At 49.4% G+C, this 20,297-nt stretch overlaps 1 protein-coding gene across 7 annotated transcripts; it reads left to right on the top strand.

Moving 5' to 3' along the window:
• On the top strand, positions 1 to 19,912 carry SIRT3 (sirtuin 3). Of its 7 annotated transcripts, XM_019437602.2 has the most exons (8): positions 1 to 554; positions 4,532 to 4,679; positions 5,681 to 5,869; positions 5,961 to 6,193; positions 7,776 to 7,876; positions 13,350 to 13,511; positions 17,498 to 17,707; positions 19,381 to 19,912. In XM_019437602.2, exons 1-8 carry the CDS (start codon positions 500 to 502, stop codon positions 19,399 to 19,401), a joined length of 1,119 nt encoding a protein of 372 aa, XP_019293147.1. In that variant the 5' UTR covers positions 1 to 499; the 3' UTR covers positions 19,402 to 19,912. The 7 variants fall into 7 exon arrangements, with proteins under 7 accessions (XP_019293147.1, XP_019293148.1, XP_053755229.1 ...); XM_019437603.2 differs by lacking the exon at positions 5,681 to 5,869; XM_053899251.1 differs by lacking the exons at positions 5,681 to 5,869; positions 5,961 to 6,193 and having other exon boundaries at positions 5 to 318.
• The last annotated feature ends 385 nt before the right edge of the window (positions 19,913 to 20,297 follow it).

The following is a 20,297-nucleotide window of genomic DNA, read 5'->3' as shown; positions in this document are numbered from 1 at the left end:
AGCGTCCCCGCGGCCTGCGGCGCCCGCTGGTTGTCAGGGTAACCGCGCCCTTGCTTTGGAAGAAATTCTCTGCAGGGTTTGTACCGGATTTCCCGCGCAGCTGGCTGTGCCCTTGAGTACGAGGGCCTGGTGGCCCTGTCATGGAGGGCCATCGACAGGCTTTGTGGCCTCGGCCTTTGTGACCAGCAGTTTCTCGTCTCAAACGGGGACCATAATAACAGTAACTTCCTGGACTAAGTGTAAATGTAACTCCTGGCGGTAGTAAGCGCTCGCCAAGTGTCACCATCACCCTCCTGATTGAAAACGGCGGGACAGCAGGTTAGAGAAATGCAGGCTCCTGGTTTGGTGTCCAGGGCCAGAGGCGGGAGCTCAGCAGGCTAGGAAGCCGCCCCCACCTGGCGTCCATCCCAACCTGGGCTCGCGGGGAGGGGCGCGCGGCGGAGGCGGACACGTGGCCCTCGGGGACAAGGTCGCGAGCGGGCGGCGGAGCAGCTGGGACATGGCACGGTGGGTTCGGCCTGCTCTTTGCGCCCTCAGGCTCTGGGGCCCGGCAGGTGAGTGGGCCTCGGTCGGTGGGCGCGGGCCGGCAGCCTCTGGGGTAGGGCGCGGCGGGCGGGGCCCAGGGTGGGGACGAGCTCCTCCGCGCAGGCGAGTGGCTGCGGTTCAGTGCCCGGCGAGCGCGGGCGTCGTGCTTTCTCTGCGTGCGCGGCGGGGCACTGCAGAACCTGAAATGTCAAGTTCCTGTTCACGCAGCTCAGTGGATATTCCAGAGGCCGCCGTGGCATGTTTCTTGTTTCTTCTCACGGGATTAAAAAAATTCTTTTAATGTTTATTTATTTTTGAGAGAGAGAGAGAGAGAGAGAGAGAGAGAGCGAGCGCGTGCGATTAGGGGAGGGGCAGAGATAGAGACACAGAATCCCAAGCAGGCGCCAGGCTCGGAGCTGTCAGCACAGAGCCTGATGCCGGGCTCGAACTCACCAATGGCAAGACCATGGCCTGAGCCAAAGTCAGATGCTTAACCAACTAAGCCACCCAGGCGCCCCTTCTCCTGCGTAGTTTTGATGTGTATAAGCAACACTTGTGTGTTCACAGTTGACACTTTGTACCTTGCCTTTTATATTTAGCAATATGTCTTGGGAGTTACTTTCATCTCAAAAATAAACGCTTTCTCAGTCTTTTATACTGATCTGTAGAATTCCTTTTTTTTTTTTTTTTGTTTTTGTTTCTTTTTTTTGTATGACTTTTTATTGGAACCACCAGATCTGCCCCAACGAAGAGCTCCCCAGGCCCTGTCGCGCCTTACAAGAAAGGGCTTAGGGTCAAGGAGGAGGGAACTGTTGCTCCTGTGCCCACAGAGGGAGGTCAAGATCTGGCCTCCGCTTCTTGGTGACCAGATTCCTCCCACTGCCTGTCCCTGCTGGGGAAACTGAGGATGCACCGCCCTGCCCTAGGTTGGGGGTGGGATCTGTAGAATTCCATTCTATTGATGCTTCATAATGTATTTAATAATTTTCTTATTTAAGCGGTTTGTAATCTTTAGTTATTAGGAATAATGCCGAGGTTCATTGTTTGTACTCACTTTTTGGATAAACTCCTAGTAGTGGAAATCCTGGGTCTAAAGATATATACATTTTTATTGTTCCCCATGCAGTAATTGTACATTTTGGGATCTTTGCTGTTAACCTTAAAAATAAAATGTTAGTTATTGCCAGCAAAATGGATTTATTCAGGAATAGCAGAGAACTCCAAATGTAGACTAGAAAGCTATGGCAAAACCATAGGCAAGTCCTAGGCACAGAGGAGAGAAATGGTGTTTTACAGAGGAAGGGGGATGGGGCTTGGGAAGTCTGTTACAAGCAAAAAGTCCTCCGAAATAAACTGGGAGCTGGAGTGTAGCGCTTCTCATTGGCTGGGCTGGGCTGGCCTCTCATTGGCTGGGCTGTGATGGTCCCTCATTGGCTGGGTTGTTGGGGGAGAGGGAGGGGAGAAAACCCTCCTTCCTCACCCGGGGCTGTGAAGCCCAGGTTTTTTCCCCCATTGGGAATGCAAAGGGCTGCGGGGAGTGACGGGGTGGGGGTGGGGGGAGTGAGGGGTGCGTGTGAGAGCTCCTCCTGTTGGTCTCCACCGCGTGTTAGTCAGGTTTCCTTTACATCATTGCCTAGATATTGAATATACATACGGGAATGTCTTAAAGGCACACAGTTGTTAAGAAACTAACTTAAATGCCCAATAATGAATTAATACTTAAGTAATGGTACATCTACTTGATGCAACCTTACACAGCTACTAAATGTTGGTGAGGAGTTTAATAGATACCCAGGGGTTTTTCGTTTATCCAAGAAACCTTTATTGTACTGGCCAGGTGTCCCACCAAAGTAACTCAGTTCTGACTCTACCTGCCTGAAGAAAGCACCACAGGTGAAGGACTCAGTCCCACAAGCCCGCCCCCAGTTCAGACGCCAATCCAGGTTGTCTCCTGTGCTTCTGACTCACCAGCTATTAATTGGTTTCCGTGACCCCCTCCTCTGGTTCTGTTAATTTGCTGGAGCAGCTCCCAGAACTTGGAAGACAAGTTGACTTAGTAGATTGCAGGTCTATTACAAAGACTATTAAAGGATCTGAAGGAACGGCCGGATGTAGAGATGCATAGGGTAGGGTGTGCGAGGGTCCCTGGACCCTTCTGCACGTGATTCACCAGCCCGGAAGCCCGCAGGACCCCCTCCTTTTGCGTTTTTACGGAGACTCCAAACCCTCTAATCATAGTTGGCTCCCCCTGGCACCCAGCCCCCATCCTTAGGGCTCTTCCAAAAGTCTCCTCATGGACACAAACCCAGTTGTGGTGTAAAGGGGCTGTTTATGCGGAACAGGACACCCACTTCCCCCTCGTGGCTCCGAAGGGACTTCAGGAACTGAGGACGGGAGACCAACTGTTGTAACAAAAGATGTTCCCTTTTCTCTTAGAGACTCCAAGGGTTTGGGGATGAAGACCAAAAACATATTTACTATAAATCACAATGTTACAACTTTAAAAAAAAATTTTAACGTTTATTTATTATTGAGAGACAGAGACAGAGCACGAGCATGGGAGGGGCAGAGAGAGGAGGAGACACAGAACCTGAAGGAAGCTCCAGGCTCTGAGCTGTTAGCACAGAGCCCGACGTGGGTCTCGAAGCTACAAACCCAGCGAGATCATGACCTGAGCCAAAGTCAGATGCCCAACCGACTGAGCCACACAGGCGCCCCATATTACAACTTTTTAAATTCCTTTTGTATTTCTTATAATCAGTTGCATTTGGGAGGAATGTAGTAAATTTTTTGAAGGAAGACTGTAGGGGAAGAGTTGTTTTAGATGCTGTGTAAAGTGGGGCGCTTAATAGGTAGAGCTTGAGCCAGATGATTTTCTTTTCTTCCCGACCATCTGGCCAGTTTTCTTTAGAAAATTTCCTTTGGAAACCTCCTCAACTTGCACTCAGAAGAACTGCTTGACAGGTGCTTTCATGCAAGTCTCCGATGCAGCAGACCGTCCTTTAGGGTCTGTGGGCATCTCTGCAGGAGTGTGGGGAGGAGGGGAAGCACTGTGTTCTCTACTGTATTTTCTGTACTTTCTGCTGGGAAAGATCTGCTATAGATCTTCTTAATAAGCAAGACTGTAAAGAATCATTTCCTGCTCTTGACTTGAGCCTCTGAGGCTCAGGGTGTTTGAGTGATGATGGGACATCAGAGCCAGGGCTCTGATTCTCCTTTGGGTGCCCTCAGCTCTGCACGCTTTCCTTTGTCATGTTCCTCGTTCTCTTTACGTACCTTTTAGAAATCTGTTCTTTTGAAAACCAAGATGATGCTTTGTATGCTGGGAGAGGCAACGACACAGAGGCAAGTGGACCATGAGCAGCAAGCAAACCCCTGACCCCAGAGTGGAGTGTGCAAGCCAGCACAGGGTCACTGCAGGAGAGGAAGGGGTGTCAGTCTCCCTAAAAGGAGCAGGAGCCCGACGAGGGCAAAGTGATTGCTCACGGGCGTTCAGCAGTGGCTTCATGAAGGAGGTGGCATTTGGTCCTGGCCTTGCTGTGGGAGATTTGGACATGCTGAGGTGGAGAAAGGTCATTCAGGCAGGAGCTGATTTTAGGGCATATACAAGAGCTAGGGAGTCGGTTGTTTGGCTGAAACGGGGGGGGGGGGGGGTTGGTATATAAGAGGGCATAGTGGGGGCTGAAAGTGTCACTGGGGTGGGTATGCTGTGCTAGGGTGGGGAACAGAGCTTCAGGGGAGACCTGAATTGGTTTCGTAAGGAGCAAAAGAACACAAAGACAACACGCAGGAGAGTAAGTTAGGGCCACACTCCTAGAAGATACACTCTAAATTGTCCTGATGTGTATCTGAGGTGTGCTTTTAGGGTGCTTATTTCTTGCCTGTATCACAAAAGAGTAAAAGAAACACTCTCAGTTTCCTGTTTTTATGTCTGTATTCACGTTAGGCTCATCACTCGTTTGGGGAGGGTTGTCGGTTCCATCTGTTGAATCTCTTTTCCCATCAGGGTGGAGGAGTCTCTATACGGAAGTCAGAGATGTCCTGGGGAAGGGTCATCAAGGGCCTTCCCCTGGAAGAACAGACGCGGTGGCCGCCAGCCTTTGGGGTGTGAGAAAGGCGTCCTGTGCAGTGGGGCTGGCAGCCCTGAACTCTGGGTGAGTTGCCAGGAGATGTAGGAGTCATGCAGCTCGGTTAGACGCCAAGCAGGGGCCCGAACAGCAGATCAGTAAACCCAGGAGGCCTTACCAGGCCCATATGAGGTGCGGCTCTGGTGCCCCATATTTCCCACAGCTGCAGCCTCGCCTCAGTGGGATGTGTTCAGACCGTGCTACTGGCTTTGTGTTAGTTGTATTGCTTTTTTTTCCCTTCCTGTTGCTTTCTGAGCGTCCAAGTCCTGAGGCCTCGCTGGAGCCTGTGATTTGTTTATTGTGTCTGGCTCTTTTTTCCTATGGGAGACCATCTCCTATTCCTAATACTTAGCCCTGTGAGTGTTTTGGCTCCTGACTTCTGCGGGTGACTTGAGAAGTCTTCTGGTGCTTTGCAGAGAGAGCCTGGGCTGAGTGTGCCCACCCCCTTACCTTGGTGGTGGGGTTCCTTTGGCAGCTGCATAATATGAGCAGCTTCCTGAACAGCTGCAGACGTTGAAGATCAAGTCTCTGTGGCAGTTTGAATCCCTAGCTGCCAGGGCATGTTTCTTTCTGGAATGGTCTCTAGAACCACTTTTCCTCCTGATAAGATTCGGTGTAAAGCCTGGGACATTTAGCTTTCTTTAAAGGTCACTGCCTGTTTGTCACATCTCGGGTATGCTACAGTGTATGGCTCTGCAGAGAGCATGTCCAGAGCCCCCCACAGAGCCCCCACACCTCTGGTGAGCAACCCTCTTCTTTTCGCACTGGCATTGGGTAACAGGAGTTAAGACGTGACACATTCCTTGTTTGCACAGGTCTGACTAACCTGATTTTTTTGCTCCCAAAGAAGTTTTGATTTTTAAGTTGAGACTTCTTTCTCTTTCAGCCCAGTAGTCATCGATGATGAGAAAGTGATCATCTGGGGGGACAGGAGGGAAGTGTATGGTCGTTCTCCATGGTGGGGGTCATGGCAGGGCTAGCATGAGCTTGACTGTCACAGTCACCTGGCCACTCTCCTTTTCTGTCAGCATTACAGGTGGAAGAAGACCTATATCTTCTTCTGCTAGTGCCTCAAGCATCTTTGGAAGCGGAGGCAACGGCAAGGAGAAGCTTTTTCTCCAGGACATAGCTGAGCTGATTCGAGCCGGAGCCTGCCAGAAGGCAGTGGTCATGGTGGGGGCCGGCGTCAGCACGCCCAGCGGCATTCCGGACTTCAGGTGCCCTGCAGTGCCTAGATCCTCCCTCACCACCCTGGTCCGCTGTGCGGCCCGCCTCACGGGGCTCAGGGCGTCTTGCCCCTCCTTGCAGGTCTCCAAGGAGCGGCCTGTACAGCAACCTGCAGCGGTACGACCTCCCATACCCTGAGGCCATTTTCGAGCTCACTTTCTTCCATCACAACCCCAAGCCCTTTTTCGCTCTGGCCAAGGAGCTGCACCCCGGGAGCTACAGGCCCAATGTCATACACTATTTCCTCCGCCTGCTCCACGACAAGGGGCTGCTTCTGCGGCTCTACACACAGAACATCGATGGGCTCGAGAGAGGTGAGCTCTCCACCTGTCCACGCCTCTTCTTCTGCAGGGACTGCTTCTCCCCTCCCCTGTGACTCATTTCAAGCCGGCTTGTTTTGCCTTCATCCCTGACAGAAATGTCCACTGTGTCTTTAAGGGCCACTGTCGGGACCTCGTTGGTGGACCTGATGTCTTGGCATACTTGTTGGGCTATGGGTTTTGGATAGAGCCAAAGGTGACGATTGAGAGCTTTAGTTTGCTAATCTGATACGACGATTTCTTTTTTTTTTTAATTAAAAAAATTTTTGTTAATGTTTATTTATTTTTGAGACAGAGACAGAGCGTGAGTGGGGGAGGGGCAGAGAGAGAGGGAGACACAGAATCCAAAGTGGGCTCCAGGCTCCGAGCCGTCAGCACAGAGCCCGACGCGGGGCTCGAACTCACGAGCCCCGAGATCGTGACCTGAGCCGAAGTCGGACGCTCAACTGACTGAGCCACCCAGGAGCTCCAGTGATGATTTATTTTTCAAGAAATTTATTGTGAAATGTTTTGAGCACAGAAAAGTAGAACGTAACGAGCCGTCACGTCCTCCTCACAGCCAGTCCTCACTTCATCTGTGTCTTCTTTCCCCCACGTTTTCTCTCACCCCGTTATTTTGGAGCAGATCCCTCACATCATAAACTTAATCTGTAAACAATCTGTAAGTACTTCAGTGGGTAACTCTAGAAAATAAAGATTTAAAAATCATAACTACGATATCATAACTACGATATCAAAGAAATCGCTATTAATGCCTTAGAATTACCAAACTCTGTGTGTAATGATTTCCTGACTGTCCCGAGGGCGGCCACAACCAGTGATTCACAGATCGTACTGGCTGCTGACCGCATCTTAGAGAAGCATGGCTGAGCCTTTCTCTTACGGGCAGATTCCAACGAGTGCTGACTCTTAGTGAGCCAGCATCCGCTCGGCCAGGCTGCAGACATCTGGTGATTTGAAGAAAGTAGTCACCTCAACTCCAGGAAAATAATTCCTTGCCAGAAGGATTCTGCAGCTTGCAGCCCCATAGGCAGCAGTGGAACCCCTGTGGGGGCGACCTCTTCTTCTGGAGTCGCAGCAGGCAGGCCCGTGCGAAGGCGCGAGCTCTGGCTTGTGGGCTGTAGCGTATGGAGGTTTAGGACCATGGCGGGGATAGCGGAAGCCACTTGCAGCTGGGACTGTCTGTCCGCCCACAGCCCAGAAGCTGACAGTGGGAACAGACAACTGTCATAATAAGTTACCTCTGTTTTTCTATAGTTTTTTGGAAACTGTCTTTGTACCGTTTTTTCACTTTTACTGGGTATCTGTAGAATAGAAAATGTTTTCCTAGTTATTAAATATAATTTTATCTGAACTTACATCAAACTTGTTGACAGGCCTCATTTTAACCTTGGTTTGGCTCCATCGGTGCTCATTCTGGTCAGTGGGGCGTCATCTGGAGGTGGTGGAGGCAGGGACGCCAGGCTTGCACGAGGGTTGTGACTGCCTCTGGGGACCTGCCAGGCTCAGAGCCATGCTTGGGGGCCTGTGCACCCACCCCAGAGCCAGCAGCACTTTGCTTTGGCTTGAATTTCAGTGGCTGGCATCCCTGCCTCCAAGCTGGTTGAAGCTCACGGATCCTTTGCCTCTGCCACGTGCACTGTCTGCCGAAGGCCCTTCCCAGGGAAGGACGTTTGGGTGAGTTGTCATGCTGGCAGTTCTCTCCCTTCTGCACTCTGCGGTGGGAGTGATCCGGAGAAGTGACGTTTTAGAAGCATTGTATTAGAAGAACAACAGAACAGTAATGGTGTGAAATGTTTTTCTTTATTTTTAAATTGGAAAAGTAATATATGCCTGTCAAAAATTAAGAAATACGTGGGGAGATAAGGCATATGTAGGGAAATGGGGAAAATGGATTTCCCTTCGGCCGATTCCTACAGCCCACTTTAACAGTTTGGTATGTAATGTTACAAGCCTTTAAAAAAAAGGGGAGGGGCGTGGCACCTGGGTGGCTCAGTCGATTAAGAGACTGACTCTTGATTTGGGCTTAGGCCATGATCTCATGGTTCATGAGTTCAAGCCCCTTGTCAGGCTCCGTGTGGAGCCTCCTTGGGATTCTCTCTCTCCCTTTCTCTCTGCCCCTCCCCCACTCCTCTCCCTCCCTCTTTCTCTCTCACAAAATAAATAAATAAGCTTTAAAAAAATAAAAAAAGGTATATATAAACATACATGACCATATCTATGTACCTACAACACACAGTGACCAATTTTTTTTTTTTTTTTTTTTTTTTTTAGCTACAGGATTATTAACCTTAATCTACAACCTGCTCTGTTACAGAACAAAATTTCATGAATTTATTGTGTCAGTAACCACAGCTCTGCTTACTGTTTTTAGTAACTAGAGTAATACATTTAGCCATTCACCTACTGTGGGACATTTTTTGATGTTTCTGATTTTTACTATTAAAAATAATGCATCAGTGACACTCATGCTTATACCCTTGTGTACTTCTGGCAATATTTCTGTAGGATGGGTTTCTCAAAGTGCAATAGGACAAGCTGGAAAATTTTAAATAAAGATGAAGGTCTGAAATATTGATGAGGAATAGGGCCTTGTCTTTTACTTTTCGATGATGTGAAATTCACATAACCGTAAAATTAAACATTTTTAAACCTGTTTTTTTTTTAAAGTTTATTTCTTTTTAAGAGAGAGAGAAAGAGAGAGCAAGAACAGGGGAGGGGCAGAGAGAGAGGGAGACACAGAATCCAAAGCAGGCTCCAGGCTCTGAATTGTGTGTACAGAACCTGATGTGGGGCTCGAACTCACAAACTGTGAGATCATGACCTGAGCTGAAGTTGGATGTTTAACCAACTGAGCCACCCAGGCGCCCCCGTAAAATTAAACATTTTAAAGTATATAATTCATTGGCATTTAATATATTTACAGTGTCGTGCAAACACCACCTCTGATTCCAGAACATTTTCATCACCCTAAAGGAAAACCCTTTACCCACTACTCAGTCAGTGCTTCCCAGCACAATCCCTGGCAACCACTGATCCGTTTATTGTCTCCATGGTTTTGCCTTTTCCAGAATGTCAGAGTTGGAATCATACAGTGAGCAGCCTTTTCAGACTGACTTCCTGCACTTACTAAGATGCATTTACATTTCCTCCTTGTCTTTTCATGGCTTCATAGCTCATTTCTTTTTAGTGCTGAATAATATTCCCTTGTCTAGATGGACCACAGTTTATCCATTTATGTACTGAAAGGCACTTTGGTTGTTCCTAAGTTTTGGCATTTATTAATAAAGCTGCTATAAACATCTGTGTGCAGGTTTTTGTGTGGATATAAGTTTTTCAACTCGTGGGTAAATACCAAGGAATCTGCTGGATTGTATTGTAAGAGCATGTTAGCTTAGTGCCTTCCAGTGTAGCTGTACCATTTTGCATTTCCACCAGCAATGATGAGAGCAGCATCTGGTGTTGTCAGAGTTCTAGAGTTTAGCTGTTGAGATAGGTGTGCGATGGTATCGTATCGTCTTATGCAACTCCATGATGACGTAAGTCATGGAGTATCTTCTTTAAAAAAAATTTGTTTTTATTTTGGAGAGAGAGCATGAAGTGAGGAGAGGGGCAGAGCGAATATTAAGCAGACTCCATGCTCAGCAGTGTGGAGCTTGATGTGGGGCTTGGTCCCACGACCCTGGGATCATGACCTGAGCCAAAATCAAGAGTCTGATGCTCAATCGACTGAGTCACGTAGGCGCCCCATGGAATATTTTTTCAAATGCTCATTTGCTACCTGTATATTGTCTTTGGCGAGCTGTGTATTTAGTTCTTTGGCCCATGTTTTAATTAGGTTGCTGATTTTCTTGTTGTTGAGTTTTAAGAATTTTTTGTGTATTTTGTATAGCAGTCCTTTATCAGAGGAGGATATCCTTTATCTGTGGAGGACAGGGAAAGACCAAAGAGGTGACCACTCTAGGTTTGTAGGTGGCAGTTTATTTAAAAAAAAATTTTTTTTTTTAACGTTTATTTATTTTTGAGACAGAGAGAGACAGAGCATGAACAGGGGAGGGTCAGAGAGAGGGAGACACAGAATCTGAAACAGGCTCCAGGCTCTGAGCTGTCAGCACAGAGCCCGACGCGGGGCTCGAACTCACAGACCGCGAGATCGTGACCTGAGCCGAAGTCGGACACCTAACCGACCGAGCCACCCAGGTGCTCCTGTAGGTGGCAGTTTAGTAAGTAAGAGAACTTATGTGCGAGGCTCCTCCTGGGCAGCAGCAAGACAACCAGATCCCTGCACCCACCTCCACATCCGACAGGTTTATAATGAGGCCTTAACTGGGCTCGGTCACGTCTACTGTGCACATCACCACCTCCAGGCTGTGTCCTTGAGCAGTCTCTGGGACAGGGAAGGCAAGTGGAACCCGCGTTCCAAGGACGGGGGGGAGGGGGGGGAGTGAGGAGCTCCCAGGTGCCGGGTCCAGACCATAGGTCAACTGGCAGTTTTGTCTTTTGATGACCTTCCCCAATACTCAGTGGTGATTTCTTGCAAGTATTCTAGCATCTTCCCAAAACTTAGGCATCTGTTTCTTTAAATCCCTTCCAGGATGTTCCTATTAGGATGCTTTCATCCAGTGTTTGGCCTGACCCTCACCAACACGCATGTGGACCCATTGATATAAATCTGAGCACTCAGATTAGTAAATTTGAATAACTATGTTAAATTCTTCAGCAAATTTATGGAGTCTCAGTCACTTTAGGAAACTCTTTCACTATGGCTCAAAACTCAGCCTTAATCCAGGCAACGTAAACAATGGGGTGTTCTTTGGGACCCCCAGCAGAGTTAACTGTAGAGGGGTGGGTAGTAATAGGTTTGGGAGAGGAGGGGTGAGGAGAAGTTTGGAGGGAAAAGGAAGCTCAGCAAAAGGGCTAGAATGAGAGATAGGTAGAGGGGGGTTGGGGACAGTGAGGAGAGAAGAGAGGGAAACTGTGCCAGAGGTGGGGCCTGAGCGCAAGGCCACCCCACCTGTCAGGAGACAAAGAAGATGGGGAGGGGACAAGGCCTCAGAAGCCATGTGGACATCTTTCAGTTGTTTGCCTGCCTTGGTTAGTTTACAAATAGTATTTTGCAAAAAGGCAGACTTTGAATCCAGAAACTGTTTGGAAGCCTCAAGGTATCAATGAAAATAAGCATCCAATTCAGTTTTGACAATTTTAGAGCCCATGGCTGTCCGATTGAGTTGTGAGGAAGGGAAATTTGGGGAGCTCGAAAGTTCCCCATAATGGCCATTGAAGTTGTAAATTGTTTTTTGTTAAGTTAGTCCATATAAGAATGCACGTGAGGAGGGAGCACAGTTTTTAATCATGGAACCGGCAGGGCTCCCAGAAGAGTGGGGGCAGGGGCACCCTCAAAGCATTTTGATCACTGGGATCCCATTTCCCAGAGGCTTTTCTCCAGAGCCAAGAGGAAAATTCCTGAACAGCACAGCCCCAGTAGGAATAGCCGGGCTCTAGAAAGGAGTCAGACAAAGGCCACATGAGTACTCTCTGAAAGGATGAAGCCTTAGGGCAGGTCCTGAATAAAGTCTGGAGAGCTCAAAACAGAGAGTGAAGCACAAATCCAGGAGAAAACTCACATTCAAACCCCAGGGTTGGTGAGGAAGCAGTGAGCCCAGCTGGCGCTGAGGGTGCTGGCACCTGTTTGTTTGCTCACCAGCCTCAGTCGCTGGGTGGGGTTGGGGATGTGTGTGTGCGTCCTTCCTGCATCCCACTTCTGACACCTAGTAATGTTTTCCTTAAACATAGCCCTTTCAGTTATTTTACCAGGGAAATGGGTTTATTCAGGAATAGTTGAAAATTGCTATTTGGGACAAGCAAGCTATGACAAAACTGTAGGCAAGTCCAGCCAACAAAGGAGAGGGACATTATTTGATGGAGAGGAGGGAGGGAGTTTGGAGAGGCTGGAGAACCAGGTCATGGAGTTGATGTTGTCTTGCTCGCTGAGTCACTGGAGTGGTTGATTTGATGTAGGGGAGGTGGTGCATTTCTTCCCTGGTTGGGCCTGTCATTGGTGGTTCTCTCCTGTTGAGGGTTCTTCTGTTGGGTCTAGTTGACACTTCTTTGTGTGATTGATGGTGAGTGGTATGGCTCCTTCCAGCCTCCTGAGTCCACATTAGCAAGGTCTCCCTGTATTAATTTTCATAATGCTCAGCTGTTTGTTGAAGAGGAGAAATTTGGTTGGCTGTGCTTATGTGAGTCTGCTTCTAGGGTTTCTGGTCTGGTCCTTCACTAGTGCCACAGTCTTGATTCCTTTTTTTTTTTTTTTTTTTAAGTTTTTATTTAAATCCAGGTTAGGTAACACACAGAGTTATATTAGTTTCAGGTGTGCAATATAGTGATGAAACACTTCAATACATCGCCTGTTGCTCAACACGAATGTCCTCCTTAATTCCCATCCCTTATTTAGCCCATCTCTCAAACCCCTCCCCTCTGGTAACCATCAGTGTGTTCTCTGTAGTCAAGAGTCTGTTTCTTGGCTTGCTCCCCCCCTCTTTCTCCCTTTATTAAGAGCCATCTTTTATTTATTTGTTTTAAATTTATTTATTTATTTTGAGAGAGAGAGCACACTTGACTGGGGGAGAGGCAGAGAGAGGGAGGGAGGGAGGGAGGCAGGCAGAGAGAGAGAGAGAGAGAGAGAGAGAGAGAGAGAGAGAGTCCCAAGCAGGCTCCATGCTGTCAGCATAGAGCCCAATGCGGGGCTCAAACTCACAAACTGTGAGATCATGACCTGAGCTGAAAACAAGAGTCAGATGCTTAACCAACTGAGCCACCCAGACACCCTAAGAGCCATCTTTTATTTTATTTATTTATTTATTTATTTATTTATTTATTTATTTATTTATTTAAAATTTATTTATTTTGGAGACAGAGCATGAGCAGGGGAGGGGCAGAGACAGAGGGAGACACAGAATCAGAAGCAGGCTCCAGGCTCTGAGCTGTCAGCACAGAGCCTGACGTGGGGCTTGAACTCACGGACTGTGAGATCATGACCTGAGCTGAAGTCAGACGCTCAACCGACTGAGACACCCAGGCGCTCCAAGAGCCATCTCTTAAAGTGTGTTGTGATATCTTCCTTGGTTCATTTTCTATTTGTGTTACACAGGCCGAAGTGATGGTGGACAGGATCCCCCGCTGTCCAGTCTGCACTGGCATCGTGAAGCCCGACATCGTGTTCTTTGGGGAGACGCTGCCCCAGAGGTTCTTGCTACATGTGGTTGATTTCCCCATGGCAGATGTGCTGCTTATCCTCGGGACCTCCCTGGAGGTTTGTCCGCAGGCCCAGTGGTGGGCTGAGTGTGTGGGGAGGAGGCTAGGAAGATAGGGTGGAAGAGGTGGGGCTGGTGGGCCAGCTCCGGATGCTCTCAGAGCCCCCTGGTGTCCCAGCTTCAGAAGATGAATGGGTTCATCTGGTGCGGAAGCACAGGTATTCCCGGCCTAGGGAGTGGAAGCCTGGGCAGAATGGAGAGGAGGGAGGATGCTCAGCTTTGGAGGTGCTGTCAGTGTGGGTGGGGCACAGCATGTGAAGGGAAGGGAGAAGGGAGGGGTGTGGACAGGTAGAGAGGGACAGACTTCCCAGGCCACATCACAGAGGCCAATTTTGTGCTAGAAGCAGTGATAGACTTGAAAGGATGGGACCAGGGACATAGCTTGTGCCTCTTGGGTCAGAGAGAGATCGCTGATGAGTGGGATGGGGACTGAAGCAAGATGTCCAGGAGGGCTAGTCCTCAAGAAGGCAGGGCTGTGGGCACAGTCAGACCACGTGACTGAGAGAGGGCAGGGAGAGGGACTGGCTGCACCAGGGACAGGGGAGGGAGTGGTCTGGCTGTCTATGGGTCCTCAGGGCATTGGTTGGTAAGGAGGAATTTAGAGGGAGGGTGCCGAGCTCAGTTCTGCACATGTGTGTTTGAGGTGCCTGGGAGACACTCATGGACACATTCCAGAAGCTATTCTGCATCTGGATCTGGAGCTCAGGAACTTTGTAAAGGAATCAAGAGCAAGAATGAGACCCTGCAATGAGCTCTGCCTAATTGGATGTAGGCAGCAAGGGCCAGAAGGGCCAGAAAGGCCTGTATTCAGAGCCCGGGCAGCCACGGAGGCCTAGAGTGGTGTGCCCGCTGTTCCAGTGCTTTGGACAGACACAGTAAGATGGTGTAAGCAAGTGACACAGTTTTAGATGACAGCAGCTGGAGAAGTAACAAATGGGACAGGAAGGCTGGGAAGGGTTGTGAGCTGGTCGTGATATCGACGTGGTTGGTTTGCACGGCCGAGTCAGGAAGGTGACCTTGGAGCTGAGGCCAGGGAGAGGCAGGTGTCAGCTGAGGGTGTCTGGCAGTGGAAACTGCCCGTGACCAGCAGTGACAAAGGTCTGACCTCCCGACCCTGTGGGTGCTGTGTCATGAGTGTGCCATGGTGCACGGTGAGGTGGTGGGAGAGCCAGTAGAGGCCTTGCAGGTGGTGTCCAGGTGGCGACGGTGGTTGGCCAGGTAACGCTGCAGAGGGCGTTGGCGCCCAGGTGTTTAAAGGAACACTGGGTGGGAGAGTGTGGACCCCCGCAGGGCTCCGGGCTTGTGACCTGAGTGACCACAAGGATGGAGCTGGTTTCCTGAGACTGAGAAGCCTAGTGGGCAGGTTGGGGGATCTTGGCCTCCGGCACACTGATTCGAGGGCTGCTTTGGGCTGTCGAGTGGATGAGGGCGGTGGGAGGTGGATTCCTGCATCTGGAGTCCAGGAAGGAGCAGAGGTATGACCTGGGCTGGCGCAGTGAGCAGCCGGAAGAGCCCAGAGCGTGGACAGACCCATGATGCCCACCCTGGGCCTGGTTGGAGGGGTGGGCCTAGGGGACAGGCAGAGGGCCAGGGCCATGGTGCCAGCGGCATGTGGTGCTGAGTCTGGCTGCCCTGTGCTGGCTACTGGTGATGGACATTGGGGCCACCAGCCCTCCCGTATTTTTTAAGTGAAATGAAAATAGCCTTTCTCTTTGATTCTAAAAGTACCACATGCTTGTTTTTTTTTTTTTTTTTTTTTTAATTTTTTTTTTTTTTTCAACATTTATTTATTTTTGGGACAGAGAGAGACAGAGCATGAACGGGGGAGGGACAGAGAGAGAGGGAGACACAGAATCGGAAACAGGCTCCAGGCTCTGAGCCATCAGCCCAGAGCCTGACGCGGGGCTCGAACTCACGGACCGTGAGATCGTGACCTGGCTGAAGTCGGACGCTTAACCGACTGCGCCACCCAGGCGCCCCACCACATGCTTGTTTTAAAAAATGTACACATTAGGTAGAGATGCAGAGTGAATTAAAGAATCTCTTCTGTTCTACCAGCACCGTGAGTGTTTTGCTGTGTCCTCACAGGCTTCTGCGCTGCACAGATGTGGTGATCTTAACCAGAAGTGCAGAGAGACCTAGCTTGTCAGCACCCCTAGTGTCCCTGACAAATGCCGATACAAGGTTCCAGTCGGGAGCCCCAAAGCAGAGTGCTTGTCTGTAAGCACTGAGCAATCTGCAGTGTGGCTTAGACTTTATCTCATATGCCGCGTGGAGGAAATATTAATGCACTTGGTTATGGATCACCCCTCCGGATGTCACTGAGGTGTGACATAATATATGGTATATAAATCATGTGACGTTTTCTAAAATGTGAAATATTCTGAATTCTGGAACACACCCAGATCCAAGAGGTTTTTTTTTTTTTTTTTTTTTTTTTTTTTACTTTAGGGAGAGAGAGTGCACACAAGTGGGAGAGGGGCAGAGGGAGGGAGAGAGAGAGAGAGAGAGAGAGAGAGAGAGAGAGAGAGAGAGAGAGAGAATATCAAACAGGTTCCATGCTCAGTGCAGATCCTGACATGAGGCTCGATCCCATGAACTGTGAGATCGTGACCTGAGCCGAAATTAAGAGTTGGATGCTCAACTGACTGAGCCACCCAGGTGCCCCTGAGCCCTGAGAGTTTTAAGATAGGGATGACAGATGTATGACAAAATTTATTGTTGATGGGCAACAAAAATAATAGATATTATATTTAAAATGATGTAGTGAATAACCACATACACATTTGCACATTCATGTGAGTACTTTTGTAGCAAAGAAATATTGAGAAGTTGCTTTCCAGAAAGATACACTAATTACATTGCCACCAACAGATGTGGGCCATTTTCCCACATCCTCACTGACAGCAAACATTACCTGTCTTTAAGTTTTCATCCATCTGATTGGCTAGAAAGAAATAAGTGTGTATGTGAGAGAGAGAGAAAGGGAGGGATATTTAACATGTCTGTAATTAAGAGTGAAGTTCGTCTTTTCATGTTTATTGATCACTGTGTTCTCGTTGGATTGCATATTTGTATCTCTTGTCCATTTTTCATTAAGTTATTTTCTTAGTTGGTCTATAAATTAGCAATATAAATTCATTAAATAAAATGTTTATAAATTAGTTTAGCAATTAGAAATATAAACTATTTCTCACATGTTGTAAATATTTTTGCAGTTTGTTTATGATGATAAAGTTTAAAAAATTATTTTTCTGCATGGTATTTTTATGTAGATGACAATGTGACAGTATTACATGGTCAGACCTGTCATGAGTTTCCTTTGTCTGATCTGACTTCACTATCAGGCCTGAAAAGTCTTTCCCTACCTTTACTTATGAACCCTAAACTTTAAGAACTATTTTGTTTACATTTAAACCTTTCACTCATTTGAAATTTTTTCAATGAAGGCAGGAGTTGAGCATTTTCGTCCCAGATAATGAGGCAGTCTCAATACCACTTAATAATCTGTTTCTAATTTCTAATGGAAATTTCACTTGGAAGCAGCATGAAGAAGCCCAAAGTCACCGAGTTAGGACTCTCTGGAGGTCTGGATGGTGAGGGCTGTGGAAAAGTGGGGCACCCTCTCTGCTGGGCATGTCAGGAGCCCTCTGTGGGGCCAGGTCCTTGCTCCCAGGGAGCGTGGGTGGCCCAACCAGATGCTGCTGGGAGGAGGGTAAGGTGGAGCATAGTTGCTGGAGCTCAGATGTGCCTGGGCAGAGAGACCCACAGAGGCCAGGACATGTGGGAGGCGGAAAGAGCGACGCAGGCAGGAGGGAGGCTCGGGAAGGGAGGAACCCAAGCATGGAGACCAAGCTGACAGTGTGACGGGAAGAAACGAAATAGGTGGCGAGTTTTCCCTGTACCCGAGGTCTTACTGTCAGTCTGTGTCCCGAGGGGCTCGGAGGGTGGGCACTGTGCTCCTCACTTCTGGGCAATTTTTCAGGTAGAACCTTTTGCCAGCTTGTCTGAGGCCGTGCGGAGCTCGGTGCCCCGACTGCTCATCAACCGGGACCTGGTGGGGCCCTTTGCTTGGCGTCCTCGCAGCAGGGACGTGGTCCAGCTAGGGGATATGGTTCACAGCGTGGAAAGGCTGGTGGAGCTTCTGGGCTGGACAGAAGAGTTGCAGGACCTCATGCGGCAGGAAGCCGAGAAGGTACGGACTGTGAGCGGGTCATCTCCAGGGCTGCCTTCCTCACTGCTTGGGGGTCTGGGCCCACCTGGTGTGGAACCCTGTCTGGCTAAAACAGAACTAGCAAATACTGGCTGTTAACCCCGTACCGGCCGCTGCCCAGGGCCACCTCCGTGTGGACATGAAGAAGGGATGCTAGATGCCTGCTCTCCACTGGCAGAGCCGTGACTTGGTCCCGGTGGACTGGGGTTGTCCTCGCATCACAGAGCAGCATTGCCTTTTGTCCCTAAAATAAAGCGGCACCAAGCAGCTCCAGGCCAAGGTGTGGCTCTGAGCCGAAGTTTGAGGAGCTGAAGTCTGTGCCTGTGCGGTGTGGGATGAAGCCCACCTCGGGGAGGCTTTCGGGAGATCATCAGCGTGAGAGCCGTTGGCCTGACAATGTGCTCAGGGTAGAAGGCCAAAGACCCTTGGTACCTTCCAGGTTTCAGACCTGTAACAAGTGAACTTACAGAAAATGCAGTTTCCCATAAGAATCAGCATGTGTAGCCTTGATGTGAGAGGTTATTTTCTAAAGGAGGCAGCATGAAGCATTTGAAGTCCGTTTGTCTCACAGAGACAATCATGTGACAATGCCCAAAGGGGACGGGGCAGAGGTCTGGGGACAGCCTTACTCTTCAGCTGTGACTGCCTCAGGGCTCAGGGCCGTGGGTCAGGCCTTCCCCTCACCTCCACTGGCAATAGCCCCAAGCAGCTGGTTTCTTACCAAGTTGAACCCAAGAGAGAAGAATAAGGCTTATTAAGGATAGGAGACTTCACACGATTTCCACACGCAGTGGACACGATGGCCACGGTTTTTTCTAGCCTTCCCCTCCAGAGTTTGGCTCTAACGGCTAACACGTAGGCTGGCGTCACTCGTCATCTCAACTGAAATACCAGTTATGCTGCTCGGTCGTTTGAGGGAAGCTGAGAGTGCAGGTAGCACTGAAGCGTGAGAGGAGGGTAGGTGCCCTGGTCAGACCCGCCCGGCCGCTTCCTGGCTCTGGCGTCCCACTCCCATACAGGAACAACACTAAGTCACGTGGCCCCGGGGATTTGACCTGTGCATTTTCTGGTCTTACAGAAATCTATGTAAAGTGGGTCCTGGTCTTAGGGGTTTATGTATTTAAAAAGAGGTGCCATCCAAGAGTAAACGTCAAGGGACGGGCTGCAGTCCAGTTTAGGTTGCTTTGCCAAATAGTGCATAATCTTTTTTTTTTTTTTTTTTTTTTTTTCAACGTTTTTTATTTATTTTTGGGACAGAGAGAGACAGAGCATGAACGGGGGAGGGGCAGAGAGAGAGGGAGACACAGAATCGGAAACAGGCTCCAGGCTCCGAGCCATCAGCCCAGAGCCTGACGCGGGGCTCGAACTCACGGACCGCGAGATCATGACCTGGCTGAAGTCGGACGCTTAACCGACTGCGCCACCCCGGCGCCCCCAAATAGTGCATAATCTTGAGCACGTGAGCTCCAGAACATTTCACATGGTCACTTAAATGAAGCCCTCCATTTAGCCACCCAGTTTTGCCCAGCCCTGCTGGCATCATGTTACTTTGGCTCAACAGCAGCATTGGCAGAGGCAGAAAAGCTTTTGTTTTATGATAGTTCAAACCCAGGCCCTGAGATCTGCAGGACTGATTTCCCTTCCTTGTGTTCCAGCTCAATGGACGGGACAGATAGGGTGATGGCTGGTCCCCCCACCACTCCCGGGACCAGAAATGGTTCCGTGGAGTCACTGCCCGCCGCTAAGGAAACAGTTTTGGCCGAACTGGAACCTGCGGCCTAAGGAAGAATGAGGCTGCCCAGGTCATGAGCTCTGTGCCGACCGGTCGTGTTGTGCTCACACCACAGGCCACCCGTCATACTGGCACCTTTCTGCTGTTGGGACTCTTCAGTCTGCTGAGGCTGACTGCAAAAGCTTTGACAGCTTGAACTCAAACAGACCAACGGAAAGCCCCGACTGGATCAGCCATGTGTCCAGGTCTCCATCTGAAGGGCTTGGCATCTCGGTCTGTTAGAAGGACCCAGTCTCTGGCTGAGTGGCCTTAGTCACTCCCAAGGCATGGTCCTGGGTCCCAAGTAATAGAATAGGGTCCTTGAGTATGTTGGTCTCCTTAGTAATGTTATTTTTAATTAAAGAAACTTTATTCATTTCTGGCATGAAATAAACTCTTTGGTCTCCTTAAGGGAATACAGGTGTTAACAGTGGCTGTAGAAAGGGGACCTTGAGGGGTGTGTGGGCATTCCTCCCACTAGAATAACCCAAGGATGGAGAACATGCCCCTGGATTCCCCCTGGAGGTGAGCCCAGTGCCACTTCCCACGGAGCACCAACACCCCTCGCGGAAGGGCGTCAGGCCATGTTCACCTGCTCCGGCATCTAACCACCCCGTCCCCACTCTCCACCAGGCCTTCCCAATAATGCCTCTAGGATTGACATCTAAGTTATGGAAGGCCTTAAGTCATTTAGAAACCTTGGCTGGCCCCCAGCCCGACATGTTCTCAGGCCATACTTCCTGCGCCTGCACAGGCCCCTTCTGCTGGGGTTGCCCCAAGGCCCAGCATGGATAGCACCTC

Source organism: Panthera pardus, unplaced genomic scaffold (genome assembly GCF_024362965.1).
Source record: "Panthera pardus isolate Hobbes unplaced genomic scaffold, ASM2436296v1 HiC_scaffold_12, whole genome shotgun sequence".
Lineage (NCBI taxonomy): Eukaryota > Metazoa > Chordata > Mammalia > Carnivora > Felidae > Panthera > Panthera pardus.
Note: the sequence above shows the minus strand (reverse complement) of the source record. Positions and strands in the feature narration are given on the sequence as shown.